Source organism: Scleropages formosus, chromosome 1 (assembly GCF_900964775.1).
Source record: "Scleropages formosus chromosome 1, fSclFor1.1, whole genome shotgun sequence".
Taxonomy (NCBI): domain Eukaryota; kingdom Metazoa; phylum Chordata; class Actinopteri; order Osteoglossiformes; family Osteoglossidae; genus Scleropages; species Scleropages formosus.
Window position 1 is genome coordinate 50,851,593 of NC_041806.1, and position 25,870 is coordinate 50,877,462.

At 46.0% G+C, this 25,870-nt stretch overlaps 4 protein-coding genes across 5 annotated transcripts; 2 read left to right on the forward strand and 2 right to left on the reverse strand.

The window, feature by feature from the left end:
- The first annotated feature begins 843 nt into the window (after window positions 1-843).
- tcp1 (t-complex 1) lies at window positions 844-6,121 on the forward strand. Its single transcript, XM_018730393.1, has 12 exons — window positions 844-968; window positions 1,202-1,287; window positions 2,274-2,402; window positions 2,744-2,841; window positions 2,940-3,050; window positions 3,180-3,361; window positions 3,634-3,760; window positions 4,103-4,278; window positions 4,371-4,494; window positions 4,644-4,836; window positions 4,918-5,081; window positions 5,791-6,121. The coding sequence occupies exons 1-12, from the start codon at window positions 896-898 to the stop codon at window positions 6,002-6,004; spliced, it is 1,677 nt and encodes a 558-aa protein (XP_018585909.1). The 5' UTR covers window positions 844-895; the 3' UTR covers window positions 6,005-6,121.
- An 8-nt stretch (window positions 6,122-6,129) lies between these two features.
- Window positions 6,130-10,210, reverse strand: acat2 (acetyl-CoA acetyltransferase 2). The gene is made up of 9 exons (XM_018730394.2): window positions 9,931-10,210; window positions 8,611-8,745; window positions 8,327-8,508; window positions 8,018-8,135; window positions 7,765-7,908; window positions 7,544-7,666; window positions 7,264-7,418; window positions 7,069-7,179; window positions 6,130-6,994 (listed from the first exon to the last, which is right to left on the reverse strand). The coding sequence occupies exons 1-9, from the start codon at window positions 9,974-9,976 to the stop codon at window positions 6,824-6,826; spliced, it is 1,185 nt and encodes a 394-aa protein (XP_018585910.1). The 5' UTR covers window positions 9,977-10,210; the 3' UTR covers window positions 6,130-6,823.
- A 1,167-nt stretch (window positions 10,211-11,377) lies between these two features.
- Window positions 11,378-18,877, reverse strand: wtap (WT1 associated protein). Of its 2 annotated transcripts, XM_018730407.2 has the most exons (8): window positions 18,543-18,877; window positions 17,615-17,676; window positions 17,468-17,523; window positions 17,230-17,288; window positions 16,494-16,621; window positions 14,966-15,144; window positions 12,365-12,519; window positions 11,378-12,187 (listed from the first exon to the last, which is right to left on the reverse strand). In XM_018730407.2, the coding sequence occupies exons 2-8, from the start codon at window positions 17,642-17,644 to the stop codon at window positions 11,619-11,621; spliced, it is 1,176 nt and encodes a 391-aa protein (XP_018585923.1). In that variant the 5' UTR covers window positions 17,645-17,676; window positions 18,543-18,877; the 3' UTR covers window positions 11,378-11,618. The 2 variants fall into 2 exon arrangements, with proteins under 2 accessions (XP_018585923.1, XP_018585924.1); XM_018730408.2 differs by lacking the exons at window positions 14,966-15,144; window positions 16,494-16,621; window positions 17,230-17,288; ... (1 more) ...; window positions 17,615-17,676; window positions 18,543-18,877 and adding an exon at window positions 12,828-13,431.
- Window positions 18,878-19,588: 711 nt separating this feature from the next.
- sod2 (superoxide dismutase 2, mitochondrial) lies at window positions 19,589-24,592 on the forward strand. The gene is made up of 5 exons (XM_018728655.1): window positions 19,589-19,751; window positions 21,195-21,403; window positions 22,586-22,702; window positions 22,852-23,031; window positions 24,258-24,592. Exons 1-5 carry the CDS (start codon window positions 19,723-19,725, stop codon window positions 24,401-24,403), a joined length of 681 nt encoding a protein of 226 aa, XP_018584171.1. The 5' UTR covers window positions 19,589-19,722; the 3' UTR covers window positions 24,404-24,592.
- The last annotated feature ends 1,278 nt before the right edge of the window (window positions 24,593-25,870 follow it).

Sequence of the window (25,870 nt, forward strand, 5' to 3'; positions counted from 1 at the left end):
CTTTGAAAGCCCAGCAAAGTACCGACCAACTGGAAAATGTTTAATTTCTTTTCCAAATGTCATTTGCATTGATGGATTTAGCGTTCATCTGCCTTCAATAGTGTCTTTGCTCATGTTGGACTGATCATAATGAATTACAGTGACTAGGGATACACTTTACATGTTCTCAACATCTCAAGAGAGGCAATCATCATGTCTATTCTTTTTCAGACTTCCTACTACTGTCCTCTTATCCCTCCTAAGTCCTATCCTCATCACTGGACGATAGTGTACCATTCTGAACATTTTTCAGTAAAAACTTTGTAAGAGATACGGAGAGAACAACTCTGTACTGACAAGAATAAACCGTGGCGTGGGAAATACATGGTAACACGCACGTTTGAAACGGCGAGCATTTCAATGAAACCAATTATACGTGAAAAACATTTTCCTTGAATGTCATTAACAACAAATAACTCTATGAATTAGAACGGAAAGCCGTAATTTGTATAAACTGAGGATTAACTCCAGTCCAGTCTTCTCAAGTCACCTGTAAAAAACTCAAGCGGAAACGACTGTTCTTTTGAAAACGAAAACACTTTCTAAACGTCACAGTTTTCCGGAAGTACACCCCCCAAGTTTGTTCTTCTGGGAAATGTAGTTCACACAACCCCAAGATTTTACTTACGTTTTGGGAAATGTAAACTTCTGCTGAATGCAAAACGCATATGGCTCGAACGGGAATATTATACGCATGTAAAATTGCGCATGTAAACCATAAAGCTGCATTTTACCGCGAATGCCGAGCATCGAGGGAGGACGAACTACCTGGAAGCTTCTAGACATCCGCCGCATACCCAGCAGTCTCTGCGCGACGCGCGCGCCTCCCTTTCTTGCGTGCAGCTCGTGGTGGAAGATGTCGGTCATGGAGGGTCCGCTAAACGTGCTCGGTCAGAGGACGACGGGTGAGTCCGTTCGGACTCAGAACGGTGAGTGAAAACTGACCCTTTTTTTCTCCGGCGCTGTCGCTCCTCTCCCGCCGCGGCCCCTCCGTCTCCCCGGTTCCCGGCGCCGCTCGTCAGGCTCTTTGTGAGGGAGGGTCCCCGGCCGGCGGCGAGTTTCCTCCCCGACGCTCACTTCTTCTCCGTCTCTCTTCTTCAGCTGCACCTCGATATAATAACTTCGTTTCAGTTTTAACTTCGCTTTTACCGTGTCTCTGCAGTGATGGCCGTGTCTTCCATCGCCAACATCGTCAAGAGCTCCCTGGGGCCCGTGGGTCTCGACAAGATGCTCGTGGACGACATCGGGGTGAGTGGCGCTTCCGGCCCTTCCTTTGTCTGCTCTGCGCGTGGCGAACATGACGGCACTTCAGAGTGCACTTTGAACATGCGCGGTGGGGGTCGGCAGGTGGCGTAGTGGTTTGAGCTGCTGCCTGTTTGGGCCATAAATGTTACAGGTTCGAGTCCCGCCTCCGGCTGTAGTAACCGTGCACGAGCTACTTACCCCAAATTGCATTCAGTAAAGTCACCAAGCTGTATAAACGAGTAATTAGTTGTGGAGAAAAGTGTCAGATTAATGTAAATGAATGAATTATGAAGTCTGCTATTAAAAGGACGCTTGTGGCCTTATGTGATGTTTACATTCTTTTTTTTTTTTTTTTTTTAGTTGAAGCTTTTCTTCAGCGTGATTTAGAATGAGCCCTATTCAGTATTTAGCTGACAGCTTTTCGTGCAGAATGATTTACAGTGTGTACAGCACACATGCTGTGCTATGTCAGTCACTCATTGACACACCGGAGCAGCACACACGGTAGTTACCTATTTAGTTGAAATGTATCTCTTTAAACTTTGGGAGGAAACCAGAGCACTTGGAGGAAATCCATACAAACTTGGGTAGAACATGCATAGAGCATACACGCTGAGTGGATATTGAACCCACGTCCTTTCATGCTGCCCGGGTGCAGTGAGACAGCAGTGCTTACTTGCTGCGCCACCGGCTTATAACGTTAAACTCTTCAGACCGATTTACCGATTCATACAACAGGGTAACTTTTACTACATTAATTCAGGGTAAGTTCCTCGATCAAGGGTACTACAGCAGGTGGTGTTATTCAAACCTGGAACCCCCAAGTCCAAAGACAGCACCATACCCACTATACTACCAGCTGTCCACTTGTCCTTCAGCTGTCTTTTGATGCATCTGACTATCTTCTGTCACATTCCTCAAACACACAAAGCTACACCTGTCAGTGTGTCTGTTTAGAAAGACTGACTGTCAGTGTTCTTCTGCACCAGGATGTGACCATCACCAATGATGGCGCCACCATCCTGAAGCTCCTGGAAGTGGAGCACCCGGCCGCCAAGGTGCTGTGTGAGCTGGCTGAGCTGCAGGACAAGGAGGTTGGAGACGGGACAACGTCAGTGGTGAGATGGACCGCCCCACCCTAGTTTGCCTCCCGTTGTAGTACCGCTCGCTCCAGTTTCCCACGAGCGACTGGCTATGCTGATGGGAGAGAGCAGCTCTGTGTGTGACTAAACGGGATCTGTGATCTGGTCACGTCTCCCATGTCCGTCGGCAGTACATCCTGTCCTCGTTTCAAAGCAACGGGGATTGGCGACTCGGATTTAAAAACATCAACATGCTCAGCATTAAGGAGGGATTTTCCTTTTTTTGAATTTTTATAAAAAATTCTTGAAACGCATGTTTTCCAGTATCTGCTTTATCAGGGTCTAATTAAACAGTCTACTGCTGCTTTACTTGTCAGGTGATCATCGCTGCAGAGCTGCTGAAGAGTGCGGATGAACTGGTGAAGCAGAAAATCCACCCCACGTCGATCATCAGCGGCTACCGTTTGGCGTGCAAGTGAGTTCTACAGTGTTGCGTTGCTCCAATGAGCGGGTCCCCGTGAACTAGGAGGTTGTCCGTCCTCCGTGTTGAGCCATGTTCTTTGCATGTGACAGGGAAGCCGTGCGCTACATCAACGAGAACCTCACTATCCCTACCGAGGACCTGGGGAGGGAGTGCCTGGTGAATGCAGGCAAGACCTCCATGTCGTCCAAAATTATTGGCGTGTATCCTTTGACTTGTCATTGTGTAGCCGGTCCCCTAGCTGTGTCTTAGTAAGGTGGTGTGTGTGTGTGTGTGTGCGCGCGCACGCGCGCTGGGCTGCTTCTGGACACGAACCTTGACGGAACCACTAGGGATGCAGACTTCTTTGCCAACATGGTGGTGGACGCGGCGATGGCCGTCAAGTTTGTGGACACGAAGGGCGTGGCCCGCTATCCTGTCAACTCGGTGAACGTTCTCAAGGCCCATGGGCGGAGTCAGAAGGAGAGTTTCCTGGTCAATGGCTATGCCCTCAACTGTACCGTGGGATCGCAAGGTAGGAATGTGGGGGGTTTTGTCCCATTTCTTTGCTGCTGCTCCTGTGTTGTGGGGCCTGCAGCTGTACGCGTGGGAGAGAGCGACCGGCCCAGAGCCGAGCTATGGGGGGGGGGGCCCTTGTGCCGCTGTCCCCTCTTCTCTTGGACTGAACAGTGCTTTATACCTTTACACCGATAAAGTTCTCATCTGCCAAGCAGTTGCTCGTTGACTGTGTCTGCTTCCGCATTATACTGAATCAGCAGGAATGTGCTGATTTACTGTGTCCTGCAGGGATGGTAAAACGGGTGACCAACGCCAAGGTGGCCTGTCTGGACTTCAGCCTGCAGAAAACCAAGATGAAACTTGGTGTCCAGGTGGTAATTAGCGACCCAGAGAAACTGGACCAGATCAGACAGAGGTATCTCACCCACCAGGACATTGCTTATGTTTTGGGAAGGCTGCATTTATACAATTTAATGTCGGTTCTACTGTGCAGTTCATGCTGATTTGTAGCTCCCATTAAATTGCTGCTATGCTGGATGTAGCATGAGCGGTTATACGCGTGGGAGAAAGCAAGTGCGGCGTGAAGTCTCCACCATGATGCTCCATCTTTGGATTGACTTCAGGCTGGACAGCTCCCCTCTGCTGTTTGTGTTTTCAGCATCGTTCTTTTTGTAAACGCGCATCTCTTCCGGTTTTGTCATCGGCCTTTTTCTGTGAGACTAGAGCTCTAAAGGTTGTCCCAAATGGGCTCTTCCAGGGAGTCGGACATCACGAAGGAGCGCATCCAGAAGATTCTTGCCGCTGGTGCGAACGTCATCCTGACTACTGGGGGCATCGATGACATGTGTCTCAAGTACTTTGAGGACGTCGGCGCCATGGCTGTGCGTCGAGTCCTGAAGAGGGACCTGAAGCGTATTGCCAAGGCGACGGGCGGTGAGCAGACGGAGAAACTGCCTTCTCCCCAACTGTAATGTCTTCTCAGTGCTTCATGTAACTTTGGTGCCTTTTCCATTTTGCCCTCTTAGCCACCATCTGCTTGTCCCTGTCCAACCTGGAGGGAGAGGAGACATTTGAGGCCTCGCTGTTGGGGCAGGCAGAGGAGGTGGTGCAGGAGCGCGTGTGTGACGACGAGCTCATCCTCATTAAGAAGTGAGACTCCCATTTCAAATGATTACTCGGCCCCCTGCCGCAGTTCAGCGTGAGGGAAGGAGTCCGGGAGATTGTTAGAGACATGCCTCGGTCTGGGTTCGACCCTCTGCCTAATGCTGGTGTGTACCTGTCCTTATGTGTCTCTCCAGCACCAAGGCTCGCACCTCTGCTTCCATCATCCTGCGCGGCGCCAACGACTTCATGTGCGATGAAATGGAGCGGTCGCTGCACGACGCTCTCTGTGTGGTCAAACGAGTGCTGGAATCCAAGTCTGTTGTACCGGGAGGAGGAGCAGTAGAAGCAGCCCTGTCCATCTACCTAGAGAACTACGCCACCAGCATGGTAACGGGGCACACAAGACCCATTTGCCGTCCCGTTTGTTACACGCGTGTAAGCTATGTCTTATTACCGCTCTTCCCGCAGGGCTCCCGCGAGCAGCTGGCCATCGCTGAATTCGCCCGCTCCCTGCTGGTCATCCCCAAAACCCTGGCGGTGAACGCTGCTCAGGATTCCACAGACCTGGTGGCCAAGCTGAGGGCTTTTCACAACGAGGCACAGGTGAACCCTGAGCGCAAGAACCTCAAATGGTGAGTGTGCGGCCCACATGGATGTGGAGAGCAGGAGTGTGAGGGGAGAAAGGTCGTACCTTCAATGCATGTTTGAGTTGGGCAGCTTATAGCAGTGCCCCTCCCACCCCCTCAGCAGGTCCTGTGGAGGTGTGGAAACTCCTCCCCACTTGGGTCTTTATAGGAACACTGGGTCATGGGTTTATAAACCCAGCTGGGAGGAGTGTTTGGAACTCAGCTACTTCTCCCACAATCAGAGGTTAATAATCTAAACATGTCTACATTGGATTCCGTCAAAAGTTATATTGCTATAACAAAAAATGTTGTGGGTTGTATTCCTTCGAGCCAATTTAAAACTGATTTAAAACAACATAAAATGTGTTGTATACACAAACTCCTATCCCATGTTCATTGTTCACTGGAATAGTAACATTCATCTTGTTTCTGATCACCGACACTCGGGAACACCAGACACATGCTGTAAACACTCAAACTGAGTGGTAAATCCACACTTGCCCTGAGGTGCACTCTACTGCCATCTATTGGTGTGGAGGGAAACAATTTGCTCCACTAGACAGGCATTTTAAAATAGATGTGAAGAAAATGTAATTAAATATGAAGTGTTTTCTGAGAAATGTGTACTTTCAGACAATGCTAAATGTTTCCTTAATTTTGGTGCTGAAGAATGTGCACAATTGCATGTTCATTAATGGTTTGGTTGTTCTACCAGGATCGGTCTGGACCTGATCAACGGGAAGCCCAGAGACAACAAGCAGGCAGGGGTTTACGAGCCAACCCTCGTGAAGACAAAGAGCCTGAAGTTTGCCACCGAGGCGGCCATCACCATCCTCCGCATCGACGACCTCATCAAGCTCTTCCCAGAGAAGAAGGAGGGCGGCGCGTCGTACAGAGATGCTGTGCAGTCGGGGGCACTGGAGGACTGAGCGCTTCTTCCCAACCACACACCCACTTTCCGTTGTGTTCTGTAGGATGTAGGCCTTGCACTTAACTCACATCTGCAAACTGTTGTTTTGGACATGTAATAAATAGCTCTAAATGGATGCAGTTGGGTGATTTTACATCATTTCAGTTTATTCCATGTTATTTATGGATAAAAGCAAATAAACGTAATGGCACAGTTAACATTGTATGTATTAAATCTCACATTCAGCTCAAACTGTGGAACTTGAGTCACTTTCATGTCAGTATTAATTACAAACTCTGCTTATTAACCTGAAGGCCCTTTGAATGTGGTTCTGATTCCATTCTGCAAGCTGAGTTTTCAGGGTTTTACAGTATTAGGTTAGTACACTAAACTACTCATACAGCTGGGTAATTTTTATTGTAATTGTTGCTCAAGGGTACTACTGCACTGGGGCTTCAAAGGTGGGACCTGACTGCAACACAGGTGTTCTAACCACTCTGCCATCTGCTGGCCCTGCAGAAAACACAGTGACCCTGGAGCTGGAGCCCCACCTTGCCTGGAACTACCGTCAAGTCCAAGAGCCTCCTCATTAAACTAGTGTCAAAACGACATTAAGGAATGTTTGAAGTGCAAAATTTTATGAAAGAACATCAATCAGTTAATCGGCTTCCCCCCCGACATTTAGTTTTAATGCAGAGACAAATGCGGTGTCAACACTACTGGGTCACACCAATTTTGGCAGTTCAAGGTCCATATGGGTCTCGTTTGGCACTTCGGAGGAAGACTAGTAAAGCATTCGGCACTACTGGAAGAGTGTCGAACCCGTCTGTAGGTGACCTCATGCTCTCTCGATGCACATGGCCACGCCCATTCCTCCTCCGATGCAGAGTGCAGCAACTCCCCTCTTCCCGCCAGTCCTCTGCAGTGCGTGTACGAGTGTCACCAGGACACGGCAGCCAGACATGCCGATGGGATGTCCCAGCGAGATGGCGCCGCCACTGATGTTCACCTGCAGGGGATGCCAACGAGCAGGTGAGCTGCTGTCTGCTGTGCAGAGGGGTGGAGGTGGCAGCGGTGAGTTACCTTATCTGGGCTGAGGCCGAGCTCCCGCACCACGGCGAGCGATTGTGCTGCAAAGGCCTCGTTGATTTCAAACAGGTCCACCTGCTCCAGGTGCCATCCTGACTTCTCCACCTGGCACACAGAGCTCGTTACTCTGGGCAACAAGTTCAGAGTCCATAGCAATGATGATTGCGGGGGGTACGGGGCTCTACTTACTGCCTTCCGAATGGCTGGGATGGGGCCTGTGCCCATGATGGTGGGGTCGATGCCCACTTGAGCCCACGACGTGATTCTGACCATCGGCTTCAAACCCCTGCGATGAGCTTCAGACATGGTCATGAGAACAGTGGCTGCAGCACCATCGTTGACCCCTGGGGGGCAAAAGAGGTTTAGAAATCCACACTTGTGGGCTCCATCATCCAGCGGGACATGAATACACAACACCGTAGTTGTGGGAGAATCCAGGAGGGCTGACCAGACAAAATCGAGGACCCACCCGAGGCGTTCCCTGGGGTCACTGTTCCCGAACCGTCCTTCAGGAAGCACGGCTTCAGTTTGGACATGGCGTCCAGGTTGCTGCCGTGTCGCGGGAACTCGTCCGCTTTCACCTCCACTGGACCTGCGGGCCACAAATGCAGCGTGTTCAGAACCTGCTGTGTTCTGCATCCTCCAGCAAGGACCCCATGACGTGTCAGTGATGAGGGTTCGGCACTTTGCCTTTTCTGGACGGAACCGTAACAGCGACGATCTCCTGGTCAAAGTGACCGGCCTTCTGTGCAGCTTCCGTTTGGTTCTGGGACAACACAGCAAAGCGGTCCTGGTCCTCGCGACTCACAGCCCACTGCTTGGCCACATTCTCCGCTGCGGAGAACACACACACACACACACACACACACACACACACACGTGAACACAGGTACAAGAATGAGCTTGTGCGACTCAACCTTCCGGCTGGACATTGGGTCTCCACCTGTGATGCCCATGTGGCAATTGTGGAAGGCGTCTGTCAGCCCATCGCACAGCATGGAGTCCTGCAGAGTAGCATCTCCCATCTTCATTCCAGAGCGCATGTGGATCAAGTGGGGGGCCTGCAGGGGAGTGGGGGGGGGGCACTGCACGGTCACCTGTGTGTCACCTCACTGAGGACATCATTCCAATCCTAATCTCCTCAACATCCAGATGTGGGATTTTCTTCACCTTCCGTCGATCTGATCTAATGTCCTATTGTCACAGTTTACACCTCCCTACTCTGCTCGAGTTCCACCTTAAAGCTTCTCACCCTGCTCATGCTCTCCATGCCTCCAGCCACCACCACAGCCGCCTCCCCAGTGCGGATGGCCTGGACACCCAGCCACACGGCCTTCAGGCCGGACCCACACACCATCTGGCAACTCCAGGCAGGAACGGAGTAGGGAATGCCGGCCGCCACGCTGGCCTGCCGTGTCGGGTTCTGCCCATGGCCTGAGGAGGAGGAGGAGGAAGACGGGATGATTTCATGACTCCACGCTGACAGTCTCAACAGGCATGCTTGTGCAGCGGTGACGCCGTGTGTGTGAGACGCACCTGCCGTGAGAACGTGACCCATGATGACCTCAGACACCTCCTGAGGCTCCACGTGGGCCCTTCGCAGAACCTCGCGGATCACCGTAGAGCCCAGCTCTGACAGGGGGACGCCGGACAGGACGCCATTGAAGGACCCTGTGGGAAGAAGGCCCGTCACCTCCAGTCTTTTTCACCCACAAACAACAAACGCCTTAGTTCATTTTCAATGTTTCATTTGCATATTCATGAGAACCAAGCAGCTGAAGCAGGAAACTATTCTGATGACACTTTGTCTAATGGATAAATTAGAATGAACATTTTTCTTTTCAGAGCTCCACAGCTTACAGACAGTAAGATACCCATGAGGTACAGTGCTGTAAAATACAATAATAATAATAATAATAATAATAATGATAACGATAATAATAATAATGCAACCTCCTACTTTGTGCCGTCAGAGTACCCTGTAAGAAGTGTATTATTTTTGGTGACTGCCACAGAAAAGGAACCCTAGGAATGGAGATAGTGGCCAACAGGTGGCGTACTGGTTATAACCGTCACCCTTGATCCGGTACTTACCCTAAATTCACTTAGTAAAATAACACCCCTGTACAAATAAAAAACTACTCTAAGTAGTGCAGTAACTGACAATGTATTGTGGTTCAGAGGAGCTGCACGGCTGAATGATGCTGTAATGTTTTCATATATTATTGTTGTTGTTACTATGATTATTAACTGTGGTACTGTGGTAAGGGGACAAGGACCTCTGAGAGGTTCAACCAGGAACTTGACCCATTCGTTTCTACAGCCAATAGCGAATCGGCGCTCTTTCGCACTGCGGAAGTAAACCAGCCAATAAGCGTCCTAGGACAGCGGATGAGCAGGTGGCGACACGATGTTCCAGCCAATCAATTTCTTGGGAAACCGGACGACTGCAGGTGACCAATTGGGGCCGAGGGACCGAGAGTCATGATCATGGATATACTGCGTGAATTAAATTTATTATTCATGCAGTGTTTATTAAATATTTAATAAATACTGATAAACATACTAGATGCATAGTTTAGAAAGTGACAAATGAGTGACATTTGACAAGCGCTGCGTGATTACGCCGGTGGAGTTATAATTAATTATATGTCGCATCAATTTTCGCTGCTGTTATTAATCATTCTTATTTAAAAAACACCAGTGGACAAACGAGAAGATATAGAGAGAGTCATAAAATCCCTTTCAGTTTCAGTATGAAATAAGATGATTCATTACATGATTCATACATACACAGCCAGTGAACCTGAGAAACCGGTTCGCTGTCGTAAAGCAGCGGTTCGGAGGAGCTCTTACCTATGGGGGTCCTGGCGGCAGAAACGAGCACTACGTCGTGGTCCATGGCCGCAGAACGGAGGAGGGTCCCGGTGCGCCGTGCGGGAGAGCAGCTGCAAACCAGCTCGTCTGAGAGAATCTCACTGAACCGACGTGGCTGTACGTCACCGGCCCCTGACCGCGACCTGCTAACAGATCATGTTTGACTTTCCGGGATGCAACAGAAATACACACACCCACCGAACGCAGAGAAACAAACTGGTGCCACTGTTTGCACTACGAGGCACAAAGTGGTCCGTCCAAAAAAAAAAAAAAAAAAAAAGGTGCTTGCTTCATCCTTTCAGGTTCCGCGGTCCTTCTTACACATTTCAAAGGCAGTTTCACAGTGCGCCCTCTGCTGCTGCGGAGGGCGACACGTCTAAGCGGAAGAGGAGGAAAGGGCGTCGTTTCCGAGGTAACAGCGTCAGCCAATCTTAGTAGTCTTCAAGGCTCACTTCTAATCAGAGGTCTTTCATACATTAAAATGTACTCATAAAAGAAAAAATTAACTCCACTGATTATGAACATTAATATTTTATTTAGTTTGGTTAACACCCATTCACGATAACCCTTTTATACATATGCAGGCATCATGGAGCTCAAAAATGACTTCACACTGTTTCAGACACCTTCATTTTTTATTCCCAAACCTGGTAACACTGAGGTATGAGACAGCTACAGCGCTACGGTTTAATTTTAGACATGAAACAACTGCCATTACAACTGGAGCGGAGGGTGTAGAGCCTGTAGGGGGAAACTTACAAACATCAGAAAAGTCATTCACACCTGTTTCACACAGTGCATGTTTATGGCACACACCTTGTCACCCATCAGTGTCATTTCCAAAAGGTTTGAACTTGAGGACCGTAATAAGCACCTGGTTGCACTACAGGTATTAAACACAGGAGTAGGTTCAGAAGAAGTTCAACAGGAGGTTAAGTAGGAGGCCCAGAAGTAAGCAATCCTGATCCTAGAGGGCCCTGCCCACACCAGTGGTCACCTGCCCAAGTCCACCAGTACTTGACAATGCAGACCCCATTGCATGCAGAACAAAATCCAGAGCATGGGGAAAAATTAAGACAGTGATAATATTAAAAGTTGTTTTTATTGATATTTGGTCAGTACATGAAAAGAATTGAAGTCAGAATAATAGGAATTTCACATGGTACAGGTAGAAACTACACACAAGTCAAACAGAAGTTTGCCTAGAATTGGAACAAAATAAAAATGAGCATTAACACCAAAACTAAGGACACCCTGAACATGGCAATGCTACTTAAAATAACTAGACAGAACCGGTGAGGCTGTTATTATTGGCCATTACTGTAAATGCTAGATGCAAAATGTTTTTTCTAATTAGCGACTTGGTGCACGAGGGCTTCACTGAACCAGGTGTGCTCAAACACTTTAGTAGCATTGAGTGTTCTTCAACGGTTAAAAAAAAAAAAAAAAAAAAGATCCTTATCTACGGTCTTTCTTGTTCTCCTTTAGCAACACAATTAAAAATATCAAGTGCGGCAGAGATACCACAAGAAGCAAAAAAGAAAAAAGGGGGGGCAAGGGGGGGAACACAAACAAAAGGTAAGTCCTGACAATCGTGGACAATATCCTCAGCCAAATGTTTAATGACACTATTTAGTCTTTTGAATACAAAAAGTGTGTGAAGAACGTTACGAAACCACGGTGTGTGTGCTCGCCGCCGAGTCCAAGCCATTCTGAGCATGGCGGGAACCCCCAGTTCTAACCTTGCCGCTGACAGCCTGTTCCTCCTGAGGGTCGTTAGCTGAGTCTGTGTCGTTTGAGTGCTGCGTGAGGGAGGCATCGCTGCCGGTGGGTGAGTCCACGCTCTCGTAGCCGGCGCTCAGCTGATTCATGTAGCTGCCACCCCTGCTGGGTCGGTCTTCCGAGTGATTGGCTAGCTTGCTCTCAGAGACGGGGGATTGTGGGAAGTCCTCTTCAGTGCTGCTGACCTCCTTGTAGAGACTGCCGCTTGCTGTCCTCTGCTGTGGGTTACCGTTGGCTGGTCCGTTGGCCACTCTGCTGCAGTCTTTGGCTGACGTATCGGTCGTGCCAGGGGTCTCACCAGAGGCGGGCCGGCTGGTGCCAGGGGTGGGGCATTGAAGCTGGACTTGCTGAGACAGCTGTTGCCTGGTCTCCTTCAACTGCTGCTGCAGGACCAAGATGGTGCTCTGCATGCCCTCCACCTCCTCATCCAGTTGGATGATGAAGTCATTCAGTTCTAGGGAGAAGAGCATTGTTAAGTGGGGTCAAGAAAAGGGCGTCAAAGTCAGGCTCCTGCCACATGCTTCTGAAATGACCCCCAGCGAGCTGTGAGCAGAGCTACTCCTGTCAAATGTGAGGCCAGGGTGTGACCACAACATGACAGGTATGAGAGGTTCGACAGGTGCAGGCTCACCATCCTGACTGCTCTTGAGCTCCTCACTGTACTTCTTCTGCAGGGCCAGCTCTGCCTCCAGCTGGGCGATACGGCCCTGTGAGAGCTGCCGTCCCAGCTCCTGATTCTCTTGAATGAGCATCCGGCATTTCGCCATCAACTTTTTGCCCGTTTGGCTGTAAAGGAAAGGAGCCTAACATCACACATTGAGCTTTTCTCCACAAGGTCAACACTACGCAGTGCGTAAACAAACCAAAGAAAAGCAGGTGATTGAGGTTTGAGGCCGAAACATCTACCAAACACTCATTAGTTACCTTCAGTGATGCTGCCCTTTCACCCCACACAACACACTGTACCTTTCAGTACCTTTACAATTTACTATCAGTGGACATTTCACAACTAGAAAACTGCACAAACTTAATTTCAAATGGCAGTAAGCTTTGCAGGAAAAAAATTCATGGGAAACATACTGCCGCAAACAGACCTTTTCAAAGACGACCATGAAAACAGCGTCCCTCCTGTGAACAAACTCCAGGTACATTTCCAAAGTGCACATAAACACTTGTGTAAGGCCATACACAAAAATTCGGTGTTCAAAGGAGAAAACCACAAATTACAGCATCTTCTCTTAAATTTGAATTTACAGTTGATTTTCAGTCTCTTGCTGTGCCTTAGATGCTCTTTCCTATAATGAACAAAATGAGCGAGATCACAGTGATTACCATGGATCTCTTCCTGTACTGTGTGATACTGGTGCAAACGTGCACAGAACTGTTGTGAAATGCATGACTGATTTTCAACTGCCAATGAATAAAACAAAAGTGTATGGGCTGGAAAACTGTCAGTTGAAAAATCAGCATGTTGTATAGTTCTATAAATGTGAATTAGTAATAAGGAAGGTGACAGAAGGATCATCATCTTTAACAAAAAATGACCTTTAGATGAGCAGTTAACACAAACTTTAAGTCAGAAAATGACCTTATTTTATCAGCTACGTTACATCATCTGAGAGTAACAAACAGATACTAGACTATGGTGAACTGAGTGCAAAAATACATCAATATCACTGAAATTATTATGATCTAGTAGGAATCAGTGTTAATATTAAAATTAACTTCCTAGCATAATGCTGTCTAAACATTAAACAGTATAAAAATGTCTTGAAGTCCTCCAGCAAAAAGAAAAAAAAAAAAAAAAAAAAAGAAAAAAGAAAAAAAAGAAAAAAAAAAAAAAAAAAAACTTTTAACAATGAGGAAAATCTAGGCCCAACCAAAAAAAAGAATATTGGGGGAACAAAAACCAAAGGGGGGGAAAAACCCAACAAAATCTTGGTTAGTTAAAACCACAAAGCTCATAACATTGTTCCATCATCATGAGTTTTTTGTGATCAGTTTCATGCATTGAGTTTCATTTTATCAGTAACCAAATGAATAATTTACACAGTTTAAAATACCCATTGTTCACAACATGACAACAGTAGCAACATATGCAGATTTGAGCTTCCCAAAGTGCTCAGGACTGTTCGCAGAAACACTTCTCCACATTTGAACACAGAGGGGCTGCACGTTACCCAGTCCCCATGGTTTCAGCACATATACAGACACATCTTACTAGAGCAAATTTGCAAATGCAAAAAAATTGTTAATCTATCTCCTGTGCATTAGCTGATAACCTTTCCATATTAAAACTTACATTGCAACAGGAACAGAAAGTATATGGAGGTTTGTAAGAAAGGAGAGTGTTCTTTGGCAAGTCATTTGAAATCCTATGACCAGCTGAGCATTTTGATTCTTCTCCCTTTTATCTGCACAGGAAGTACATTCTCACCTGCGCCGGAGGGATCTGCCCACAAGTTACACATTGGCAAAGACAACCGTGGCTCAGAGAGCAGTACATGCAGCAGCAGGCCGCCCGCTCAAGTGCACGGGTGTAAAGCGCCACTGCCTGCAGCTTCATCAGTCTGTTCCCAGATAACAGGAGCACGTTTTGTGGGCCACACGACACTTTGACCTCCTGCTTTGGACACTGCCGTCAATGCGACGGGTTTGAAGAAAATTAGAGAGGCAAAATAATCAAGAAGAACTCTAACCGTATGTCTTAGATTATCAAGTCACTGGTTAGGACTCTGCTGGGGCTGCCAGAGACCTCTGAGGAGGCCCACAGTCTTACAAGGCGGGCTCCTGAGTGCCTTGAGCGCTGATCTAGCACAGGGGCTCCACCGTTACTGTTACTGGGCTCTTTGACATGTTCAATTGGGCTTAAAGCTAGGCTTTTTCCTCCATTACTCAATGTGCAGACACAGCATGCCAGACTCCAGACCCCCCAGTCTCCCCCATACATGGCAGCGTTCTAGGAGGGTGAGGGGCGTTTGAAGCAGGATGTGACAGCCTCTTCGAACAGTCCAGATTCCTTCAGGTCTCTGAACAAGGGGAGAGAAAGCTGCAAACAAAAGGTGCACCTGACAAATCTGTCTATTGTGTGTTATGAGCGGGACAGTACAAAGATGTGTCTTTTCTGGCTGTAAAGTCTGAGTCTCGTGGTGAACAGAGTATTCTGCTTTCCCACCATTCCTGCAGAGGGAGAGTCAGGAAGGTCTTGACTGGGAGTATTTGGGTTTTTTACCTATCAGGTGTAAACTTCCAGGCACTCAGTTCATTTTGGGCTTGCTCCAGTTTATCTTTAGTCTGTTCCAGTTCACTCTTCATTTTAAGGAAAAACAAGTTGATTGCCGGATCCACCATGGAGGACCTCAGCTGGGCGGCACGTGGCTGCTGCACTTGCTTCAGGTACTGGATCTGGGTCTGCGGAGTATGAGGAGATAATTCAGCAAACAAGTACCTTGCAGTAGGGTCACCATGCTACTGTGCTATCCCACCCAACACCCAATGTGATTCCTCCTGTCTAGCTGCTGGAAGCTGTGCTGTGGTACAGACAGCACACCTGAAGTACTTTCGTATGTTATACCAAAAAGGCTCTTATCCTCAGTATGAATAAGTACATGGGTGCAGAACTTGTGCCGTTTGGCAACACTACTCTATCTTAAAAATATTGACATAATAAGAAAAAGTGGAGTGCGCATAAAGAAGTTATTTGGAGTAAGCACTCTTCAGACCCTATTTAAAATGTTTTCCTATTTCTCTTATTTGCAAATTTCACAAAACTTGCACTCTCTCTCTCACAAAACATATCTATATATGCTGAGAACAGCCAGGAAGTATCTATACTGGCAATAAAGAGTTCTGTGTTCTGAACTCAGAAACTCAGTCACTCTGCTTGAGGGAGTTCATCACTGTCCAGTTAGCAACAAATCTAGACTCCTCATTAAAGTGCAAATAAAAAGGGATAAAGCTGCCTGACATCTACAGTAAAAGTAAAAGCACATAGGCTGTTAGGTGCTGGGGAAAAAAGAAAACCTTGCAAGTCGAGACCAAAACCTTGGGAAGAGATTCTATAAATACATCCACAAAACTGTAATTCAATTTCAAATGTTGGTACAAAAACACACCCAACCACAAAAATGTACGCATCAGATAGCAGCTCCAGCACTGAGCCTTTATAAAAGTAGTAAAGTACATAAGACATACTTTTTTCATCCCTGGGGGTACTTACACAAAATTTTTTTATTTTCTCTTAATGATATTTCTAGTGTTAAGTCAAATTAAGGTGACATGCAGCCATACTACCCCGAAACCATAATATCTGGGTTCCCCACATACTGCTCAGGAAGTCACTGAAATAACTTTGCTTCATTGCTAGCCTGGCATTGACTATGACTGAGACAGTATCTGATCATATTCAAACTTCAGCTGTTATTTCTTTATGAAAACATTCTTGGCAAATGCTTTTGTTTTCATCCATTTTGTGCTGGTTAAAGAATTTTACCTCTTGGGATACAACACCAGTATTCACAGTCATCCCTATTAATCACAGCCCCAGTTCAGGAAACCCACAAGACAGAATAAAAGTCCTTTATTCTTTGCTATGATATTAAGGCAACTAGGCCTGCTTTGAACCATATTTTTTTTCCAAAGTAAAAGCCTCTGGATGTTTAAGTGGAAATATGGCCAACAAAAAAAAAAAAAAAAAAAAGAAAACAGAGAAAGACAGCAGTGCCATTATTAACAGAAGTCACATGTGATGGAGTACTCACAGTGCACTCCTGCATCTCCTGCTCCTTAGTTGCCAGCCTCATGACCAGGATGTTCTCCCTCCTAGCAGACTCCTGCTGTTGCTGCTTGAGCTTTTCCTCAGATTCCTTCAGGCCCGTTAGATCATTGGCTACAAATGGGCAGCAAAATTAAGAAAATTTTTTACTACAGAGTTAAACTGAAGCCTCTTGAGTGTCTTAAAAGTTCAGCTTCAAACATGTCTGAGTCTTAGAATTGCCCCACTGAACAAACAAATATGACAGAAAAACACAAAGACCAAAACTTTCGTCCCAGCATGAAACATCCCATTATAATTAAAAATCCCCAGTCAGTGGTCAAACTTTTTTTTACTTAGCATGTTTATGCAGAAATCTTCTCAATACCCTATCTAAAAAGTTAGCTAATACAGAAAATAAACAATAATGTGAGTTACACTGAACAATTTCTAATTACTTTAAGTATTTTGAAAATATAATTGTACGTAAAAAAATTGTAGGAAGGTGATCAGGATTAATCTATAATGTGTTTTATACACCTACTCGTGCGAACATCGGTGCATAAAGTGGAAAGAAACTAAGTTTACTTAAGAATCACATCTGCAACTATGTCTCTCTTTCTTCCAATGTAATGAACAAATTCTATTTTCACAGAGATGTACATCGCTTTAGAGGAAAGCATCTGCTAAATGAATAAATGTAAATGTCCACATTTTATCCCCAAATCACATAAGAAGCTTACAATTTAGATCTGCATATTTGGCCTCCAGCACCTGGACGTAGGCTTCATGCTGCTTCCACCTGAAACATAAAGGGCCATCAATAAATCAGTTTCACATTGCCAAACAAACACCTAAGACAACTACACAGTTTTTTCCTGTGAAAATGATATTGAAATGTCCATGCTAAAACCTCAAAAAACCCGTATGAGACTTGCAGAATAAAATCTGTCCTTCTGCGTAAAAATTAAGCTTATTTACCTGGCACACAACTCCTCTCTGGTGAGTGTCTTCAGATCAGATTCACTAAGGCGAACCTAGAGAGACAAGCAAGTGTTGTGACAATCAGGACATGATTTAAAACAATAAAAGCAGATAAGAGAACATGCAAAGTATGGCTCAACTCACCTTCTTTGGAAGAGGTTCCTCATTAGTCATTCTGAGCGCTAAAGGGCAGAACTAAAGGAGAACTAAAAGAAATAGGAGACCAGTTACTTCACCCTTTCAACGGATAGCATGCACGTTACACTCACTGTGTGTCTGTGCTAAACAAGTTGTATAATATTCGCCGCATCTACCTGATCATGATTTCATAACACAACACGACCCTGGTCTCTAAAGCTCCTGCGTTAACGAACCAGGAAAACAATTCTCTCCATTTTCTACAATCCACGCTAAATGCGTGCAATAACTCCGTCAACTGGACGATTTTGCGGAAAACAACAAAACGATGATGATGATTCGCAGCACGCGGAGGGAGCTGTGTGTTTGTGGGTAAAGAGCGCGAGACCGGTCCCGGCGCGAGGACTGGACTCCTCTCCATCTACTGAAAAGTGAGAGATAAAAGCACGTAAAAACCTGCAAACTTCACACAGTTCGTCTCTGTGCACGGGCTCCCGCGGGTCTATACGACTAACACACGAAGTTATGAGTGTAAAAATCTTTTAAACGTACCATCTGACACATTTCTGACAAGAACACATGATCATGATATCATTCCCACACCTTTATTCCTCAGATTTTTTAATATCACATAGGGACCCCCCCCCATAACGATGGGCCCATGACAGCGTTTACTGAACAAAACAACACCGATTTTCTCCTCCGTATAATTATAAGCTTAGCTGAATTTCCTTAACGAGGTGGACTAGCTGGTAGCTAACTGGCTCGCTACCGACTCCGAGCTTGCTCGAGGAAAGAAAAAGCCACAAACAGGGCATTTTCCTCATTTCCGTGTCAAGGAACAGGCTCGCTATTAATTTAAAAAAAAATATCTAAACAGAAAATAGAACACCGGTGTCTAGCGCTTTTATCGCGCTAGCGACCTAACACCTACCTGCCGGTTCCTCACGAAGAGCTTCTCGCTGCTACAAAATGGCGGCGGAGGAAGAGACTCTCCCAGCGCGAGGGCAGTGCAGCGCAGCACAGCGCGAGCAGCAGGGCGCGTGGCGCGGCGCGAGCACCTGAACGGCAGGAGGAAGGGCGATGCGTCCGAGACTCGAGGCAGCGGCACGAGCGCGACAGTGGGGGCTATTTTTTTTTATTTATTTTTATTTTGACGGACTCCACGGACGCGTGTAGCTCCAGTGCTCGCCTCTCCCACTTTTACACTGGTTGTTATTTGTACGGGCTGATGAGAGCCGCCATCTTCAGTGTGGAGATTTCGGTCGCAGAGCGTCACTGCGGGCGGAGGGAGGGGGGAAGGAAGGGTGTGAGGGAGGGACGCAGGGAGGGACAGGGGCCGTAAGATGGCTGTAAGATGGCTGGAACCTCATAACCGCCGACTCTGTTGTTTCACATGCACTATAATGGGTGAACATCCCCAACACGTACTCAGCTAAATGCCCAAAGACTAAAATAATACACACTGACTGCCAGGCAAATAATACAATACATGAATATATAGCCAGTTATAACGTCTGTTTGTGCTCGTAAAAGCGACTTGGCGACGCTTCACAATATTAATGCATGAATTAATGTCCAAGTTATGACAATGCCCCATGGACCATAGCATGGTAAACATTAACGTAAGCAAACAACGCAAATGTGTATATATATTTCTTATTCTGCAACTTGCAGGCAGATATATTGCTGCGCTCACAGCGCCACCCGGTGTCTCGACGAACTCATTACACGTGGGAGAGACTTTTTTTTCCTGCGTCTTCGGCTTCGTCGGATGGGTTGAACCATCACGAGGAATGCGGGGGGGGGGGGAACGCATCCAATATATTTATTAAAAGCTCTCGTTACATCTCATTTATTTATATTTCAAAACATACGCGCTTCTATGTGTTAGTTGGGGCAGAGTACTTTAATAACGCTTACATTTTATTAAACACTGTATTTTGTCATGGTATTGTCCTACCCGTCTCAAGGACAACCGTCGCGCGCGCCGCCTGTAGTTTCCCTGGCCTGCGGCTGGCGCGAGCAGACAGTAGTGTGTCAGTTAAGTTAAGACCCGGTTCCGTCCGGTTCAGACCCGTTCCGACCCGCTTCCCCGGAGCTCCAGACTCGCCATGTTGTGCAGGTTCGCTGGCACTCGAAGGTAAAGCGGCCCGATGAGTTTCGGACGGGTTCGTGGGTCGTTAGATAGATTCTTCTCCTGAGCAGGTTCACTCCGTTTCTCACTACTACAGCTCGAGTCGATAATAATTAATCAGGTAACAGGTTAACCAACTAGTAGTCTTAGTCACAGTGGACCAAACATGGACGGAGCACTTCGCCTTAGTTCGTGTCCATAGTGAAGGAGAGAGGATTTCGTGGACTCGGTGGGAGCAGGGTGTTTTACTGCAGTAATATTCAGGCTACCTCGGCCTGCAGCAAGAACTACTGAGTGAACCATCATCATGTCTTCTCGGAGTTTTCCGGTAATCTCCTCACACAGCTCACGAGTCCAACAATATCTGTTGTGTGACTATGATTCTGAATGTCACTCCTAGCTACTGGAGGGATGTGAACCAACAACATGATCATGGTGTCAGATGCACAAAGCTGTGTGTGGCAATAATCCTGTGTCTGTCTGAATCTCTTCGTTTGTTGTTCACTTTTCACATCGACCTTCATGTCACTAGAGCAAAGGTGAAATGTTATAAATCATGGACATGAACCAGTGACCTTCACATTTAAAGTTCATGTCTTTCATGTCTTTGCCTTTAGTTAATGGTGAGGGCTTGTAGAGTAACCGGTAGTTATCAGGAGTGGGACTCAAACTGATGACCGCAGCTGGGGCTGTGGGATTGGTGTGTTCCCTCCCAGGTGCTGTTTTGTCCCCGAACAGTTAGCTGGGTTTCGATTTACTGAATGTTCTAGTGACTTGGTTAAGGAGACATTGTTGATTTAAGAATTCTAGAAATTATGGATCTGCAACCTGGATCAATGTTTCATAACTCCATCCCACCTTAGTACGGTGGTGTTTGGAACAGCCAGTGTACCGCGTGATCGAGTCCCAGGGACCAGGAGGAATTAGAACCCTGGTCTAATCCTTTCGAGCTGTTGATAATCCAATTTTTGCAAACAAGCTGGTAAACACATTTCTGACCAACCATGGAACATGTCCAAATAATGAAAAGTCAGGTAATTTGTTCTGTGTTCAACCTGAGTATCATGGTAATTCTTTGAGAGATGAAAATGGAAATAAATTATGTATGATTGCATATTTTCACACTTTTTTTACATTTAGTAATTTTTCTCATGCAAAGTTCAGACAGTTAAGTGGAGGTATAGTCTGAGGTAGACGAGGGCTTTAAAAGTAAATATGGCTTACACTTATCTGGCACACAAGGGGTGCGGTGGTACAGCGGGTTTGGCTGAGGCCTGCTCTGTGGTGGGTCTGGGGTTCGAGCCCTGCTTTGGGGTACCTTGCGTCTGACTGGCATCCCATCTGGGGTGTGCAATTGGCGCTTTGATAGAAGATCTCACTCTGAATAAAAAAATTTGCTCAAAATTTTGAAGCGTGACATGCTAATAATGCGTTAATGGTGGTTCACAGGTTCACTGCCGCCACCCCCTTGGGCTCGGCCCTGATCTCTGTGGTGTCCAGGCAGAAGCACATGCTCCCGGACCTGCCCTACGATTATGGGGCTCTGGAGCCCCACATAAGTGCTGAGATCATGCAGCTGCACCACAGCAAACATCACGCAACGTACGTCAACAACCTCAACATCACAGAGGAGAAGTACAAAGAAGCGCTGGCCAAGGGTAAACCAAAGCATGCTCTCACACACTGCACACTCCACGCTACCTGTAGGACTTGTTTGGCAATAGAAACATGGTGCGATTGTCAATATATAAGTGTACGGTTGGATTACTGTGACAATAAAAATAAGTTTCAATGGAGAAAATGGAATTTGGCTCATGCCACTTTAGATACAGTAATCACCTACCAAAAACTCGCAGTGCGGCGAAAATTAAATGAGAAAATACTGGAAAGCCTGCCACAAACAGAGTAATGCAAATAAATGATAAATCGCATGAAAATAATGGAAGCAAATGTAGTGACACTTTTTCCTTTCAGAGCCCTTGATAACATTTAGTATCTGTACCAGTGGTGAAGTTTTGCTTTTACAATCTGCAAGAGCCCTGGGACACCTGGGTGCTTCTTTGTACTCTTATCACTTCTTCACGCAGTTATTGCTTTGGCTTATTGTTAACTGATACACTGTATCATATTTAAACACTAAATACACAAATGTGTGGTGCGAGTTTAAATTTTTGGATCGGGATTGTTACATTTATTTATTTTGCAGACAATTTTTTTTTCCAAACAGACTTCCAGTGAACTCTATGTAGTGTTATCAACCCCCACACCTTATTCACCAGCATGACTTACACTGCTAGCTACACCGCTAGGTACACTACTTACAATGGGTTACATTTACATCATCCATGCAACGTACTCATGTTACTCCCGAACCTCACTCACAAAGTTTGTGCTATTTAAATTGTGTTCCTCTATTAATTCATTGCATTATACCCAAATATTAAGACACGTTATAGCAGAACCGACTGTGTTTGTAGCTGTGTGTATGTATACACGCTCAACCCTTGTATGACAGGGTTACATACAAGGGAAAACCATTACAACTTGAAAATGTGTGCCCCCCCCTTTCTGCAACAATGGAATTATGATTCAGTACCATAGTGTTTTTGCTGGTTACATGTGTAAACACTCAGAGGAGTACAGAAACTGCAGCTGGCAGCAACAGCCTCGTTGTAGGATCCACACTCTGCTCTCCCCTTGAAAAGTTTGAGCATTAAGGTTATGTTTGAAGATATAGTGTTCATCCCTGTTTGGTTCCTGTCTTGCTGGAGGGGGCACAGCTCCTTCACACTGGCTCCAGTGGTCCAGCGGCTAAGGTGGTCTCTGGGGCTTTATTCCAGGTGACGTGACCACACAGGTCGCTCTGCAGCCAGCTCTGAGGTTCAATGGTGGAGGTCACATCAACCACAGCATCTTCTGGACGAACCTATCCCCCAGCGGTGGGGGGGAACCCCAAGGTGGGCATCACTGTTTTACCTATGGTCTTTTGGATGGGGGTCGTTTTCTGTCGAAATGTGCAGTGTGCTGAGCTGAATTTGGGCTGATTGTGTGTTTATGTATTTGTATATTTTCAGTTAACTGTCTGACTCTGAGGTCCTCCTTGCAGGGGAGTTGATGGAGGCCATCAAGCGAGACTTTGGTTCCTTTGAGAAGATGAAGGAGAAAATGTCTGCAGCTTCAGTGGCCGTGCAGGGCTCTGGCTGGGGTTGGCTCGGATTTGACAAGGGGAGTGGCCACCTGCGGATTTCTGCTTGTGCCAACCAGGACCCCCTGCAGGGCACTACAGGTCCGTTCCTATTAGCTAACATGAGACTGAAGGTCATTCCAACGGGCTCTTTATTTTAGCTCGTCCTCTTTTCCACAAGTTTTTTTTTTTTTTATCCCCTGTGATGGCAGGGAAACAAAGGACAAACCCAGCTCGTTTTGTGTAAACGGCATTCCTTTGGAAAATTTTCTCGGGGGTAGACAAACTCACTAAGGTTTTTCCTCTTTCTCGAGCATTATGTTTTTTTTCTTTCTTTTGTTGTTTTTTGGCCTTATTTCTACAGTTGTTTTGAAGTTATCATTGTTTGATTTATTTGTAGAGGGGGTGTGGTGGTGCGCTGGCGCAGCGGGCTTGGCCTGGTCCTGCTCTCTGGCGGGTCTGGGGTTCAAGTCCCGCTTGGGGTGCCTTGTGACGGACTGGCGTCCCATCCTGGGTGTGTCCCCTTCCCTGCCAGCCCTGCACCCTGTGTTGCCGGGTTAAGCTCTGGTTCACTGCGACCCTGCTCGGTACAAGCGGCTTCAACCAGTGTCTGTATGTGTGAGAGAGAGATTTGTTTGTTTTTCCCTTTGTTGGAAATCTCTGCTTTCAAGTTTTGTCAAATACACAACCATATACTATGATGTGCAGTGAAATGCTTTTCCGACTGTCTGCTGTACAGGTAAGTAGAAATTAGGAACATGCTCCAGGAATATGAGGAATATATATTAATGAAAATAGGAGAGAATAAATAATAAAAAAAAGTAGGTTACAGATATGTATATTCCAATATTAAAAATTAGATAAAAGTGCAATGCATTACTTTTGTCCGTTATTTTTAATTTTAAGTACCGAGGCAGCCTGTTAGAAAGGACACTCTAAAAATTACATTCACACCATTTCAATACAATTAATGTTTTTTGAGGAGCACTGTCCTCTCTAATCAAAATTTTATGTATGGAGCAGCTTACAGTGTTAGGTTTCTTCCAACAATTTAGCCATTTATACAGCTGGGTAATTTTCACTATATCAATATAAAGGAGTACTGTAGCGGTAGGAGGGATTTGAACTGTTGGGCTTAGAGTGCAGGGTGACAGATGTAATCAATATGCCACCTGCTTTTTGCATCTGTTTTGCCTGAAGATGTTCTGAGTACTGATGGGGGGAAAAATCCTTCTGCAACCAGTGCATGTGGCACTTAGAGTGCAGTTTTCTCGTGGATGCTGTACTTGTTGTTTTGTTTGTTTTTTTTAATGGTGTGTCTTTGCCAGGCCTCATCCCACTGCTTGGTATTGATGTGTGGGAGCACGCCTACTATCTCCAGTACAAGAACGTGAGGCCTGACTACGTGAAGGCCATCTGGAATGTGGTCAGCTGGGAGAATGTGAGCGATCGTTTCAAGGCTGCAAAGAAATAAGACTGAACATGTGAGTGGAGCTGCAGGTAGAAGCATTGGCATTCCTACGGCGACCATGACCCTGACTTGTGACTTGGCTCTAATTCAGGCTGCTAAACCATACAGTCTGCTGATTTGACGTCCTTGTGTATCACATAAACAGATAATCTATTTAGTTTTGATGTGGAAATTAAAGTTAATTTAAAAAGCTTTGCCTCAGTTTCTGATTTGATTTTCTTTCTAGTGCATTTGTATTATGTTTAATTTCAACTCCTGAGGGAATGGTGTGGTTTAAACAATACTGAAATATAGATCACTGAATGCAGAACTGATCTGATTATAAGTCATCTTTACCCTCCATGCTTACCCTGTAGAGCCCATGTGGTTTTAGAAAATCTTGTGGGTTTTTTTTTTATATTGTTTTTTGGTCTTGCTGCAGTGCTGTTGATATTCAGTTTTGAGTTTACAGTAATGGTGATTAATGGAATTTAATTACAATTATATCACTTGATCAAATTATGACATGTGAGGCACCAGTGGTACCTGCTGTGCCACATGTCCTGAGCTGGATGGTGAAACATGGGTTTGAATCTGAGAGAGTTTTCATGTTTTCTTCATGTTTGCGTGGGTTTCTTCCAAAGATATGTTTGAGGGAATTGGTCACTAAATTTTCAGTTTTTTGTGCGTGTGTGTGTGTGTGTGTGTAGCTGCTCTGCTATACAGATGGGTGAATTGAATGGAGCTTACTGTACAGTTTCTAATGTCGTTAGTCAATTTGGATAAAGGTGTGAGAAAATACTGCATAATAAAGTACATTAGCTTTGCTTAAATGAATAAAGGTAATGTGTAAATTAAGTCTGTACTGCAAGCTCATTTATTATACACTAGGTGGCGCCATCCAAACATATAAATGACTACACGTTCAAATGCAGGCAGTATAGTTTGGGATTTAGATTTTTTCCTTAAGATTAAAAAAAGTGTAATTGGTTGAATTGCCCTCATTTTGTTTGCTGTGAATTCAGACAAATGCTGCCCTAAATGTGTGTTCAAATCTCCTCTCGTTGTTTTTGTCTATAAAGTTGGGTGTGGAGTTTCAGCTCTGGTTTCTGCTGCTTTTCCAAGTTACCTTCAATGGCAGCTGATTCGCACCAGATGTGGCAGCATCTTATTCAAATAATGACTTACATTAAAGGGCTCAGAGGTGCCACAGCATCAATGTGCTCTCTCTGCAGGTCCCTGGGGGGGGGGGCTCTGTCCCCCCCCCCCAGACTTGAGAAAGTGTATTTGACACATGTAGTGTATTCATACATAATGTGTCCAGCTGTCTCAGCCTCTGCTTCCCTCCTAGAGTTCCTGGCTGTGCAGCTCCAACCCTGTCTCCCTGCACGGTTTCCTCCCCTCCAATGAAAACAATTGTTTGACATAAATAAGGGGGCCAGGCTGTGTTGCTGCCATGGTCTGTGATGTACAGCCCCCCGTCGGCTCGAC

Bases quoted from the DNA above. Each gene is read 5' to 3' on its own strand.
- tcp1 (XM_018730393.1), top strand. From the start codon at position 896: ATGTCGGTCATGGAGGGTCCGCTAAACGTGCTCGGTCAGAGGACGACG. The intron at 969-1,201 runs GTGAGTGAAAAC...GTGTCTCTGCAG, and splicing joins GTCCGTTCGGACTCAGAACG to TGATGGCCGTGTCTTCCATC. The intron at 3,362-3,633 runs GTAGGAATGTGG...TGTGTCCTGCAG, and splicing joins CTGTACCGTGGGATCGCAAG to GGATGGTAAAACGGGTGACC.
- acat2 (XM_018730394.2), bottom strand. From the start codon at position 9,976: ATGGACCACGACGTAGTGCTCGTTTCTGCCGCCAGGACCCCCATAG. The intron at 8,509-8,610 runs GTGCGTCTCACA...CCTCCTCCTCAG, and splicing joins GGGTCACGTTCTCACGGCAG to GCCATGGGCAGAACCCGACA. The intron at 7,909-8,017 runs GTGGAGACCCAA...TGTTCTCCGCAG, and splicing joins TTGCCACATGGGCATCACAG to CGGAGAATGTGGCCAAGCAG.
- wtap (XM_018730407.2), bottom strand. From the start codon at position 17,644: ATGACTAATGAGGAACCTCTTCCAAAGAAG. The intron at 12,520-14,965 runs GTAAAAAACCCA...TTTCCTTTACAG, and splicing joins TGGAAGTTTACACCTGATAG to CCAAACGGGCAAAAAGTTGA. The intron at 12,188-12,364 runs GTGAGCCTGCAC...TCTTCTCCCTAG, and splicing joins GCTCAAGAGCAGTCAGGATG to AACTGAATGACTTCATCATC.
- sod2 (XM_018728655.1), top strand. From the start codon at position 19,723: ATGTTGTGCAGGTTCGCTGGCACTCGAAG. The intron at 19,752-21,194 runs GTAAAGCGGCCC...GGTGGTTCACAG, and splicing joins AGGTTCGCTGGCACTCGAAG to GTTCACTGCCGCCACCCCCT. The intron at 23,032-24,257 runs GTCCGTTCCTAT...TGTCTTTGCCAG, and splicing joins CCCCCTGCAGGGCACTACAG to GCCTCATCCCACTGCTTGGT.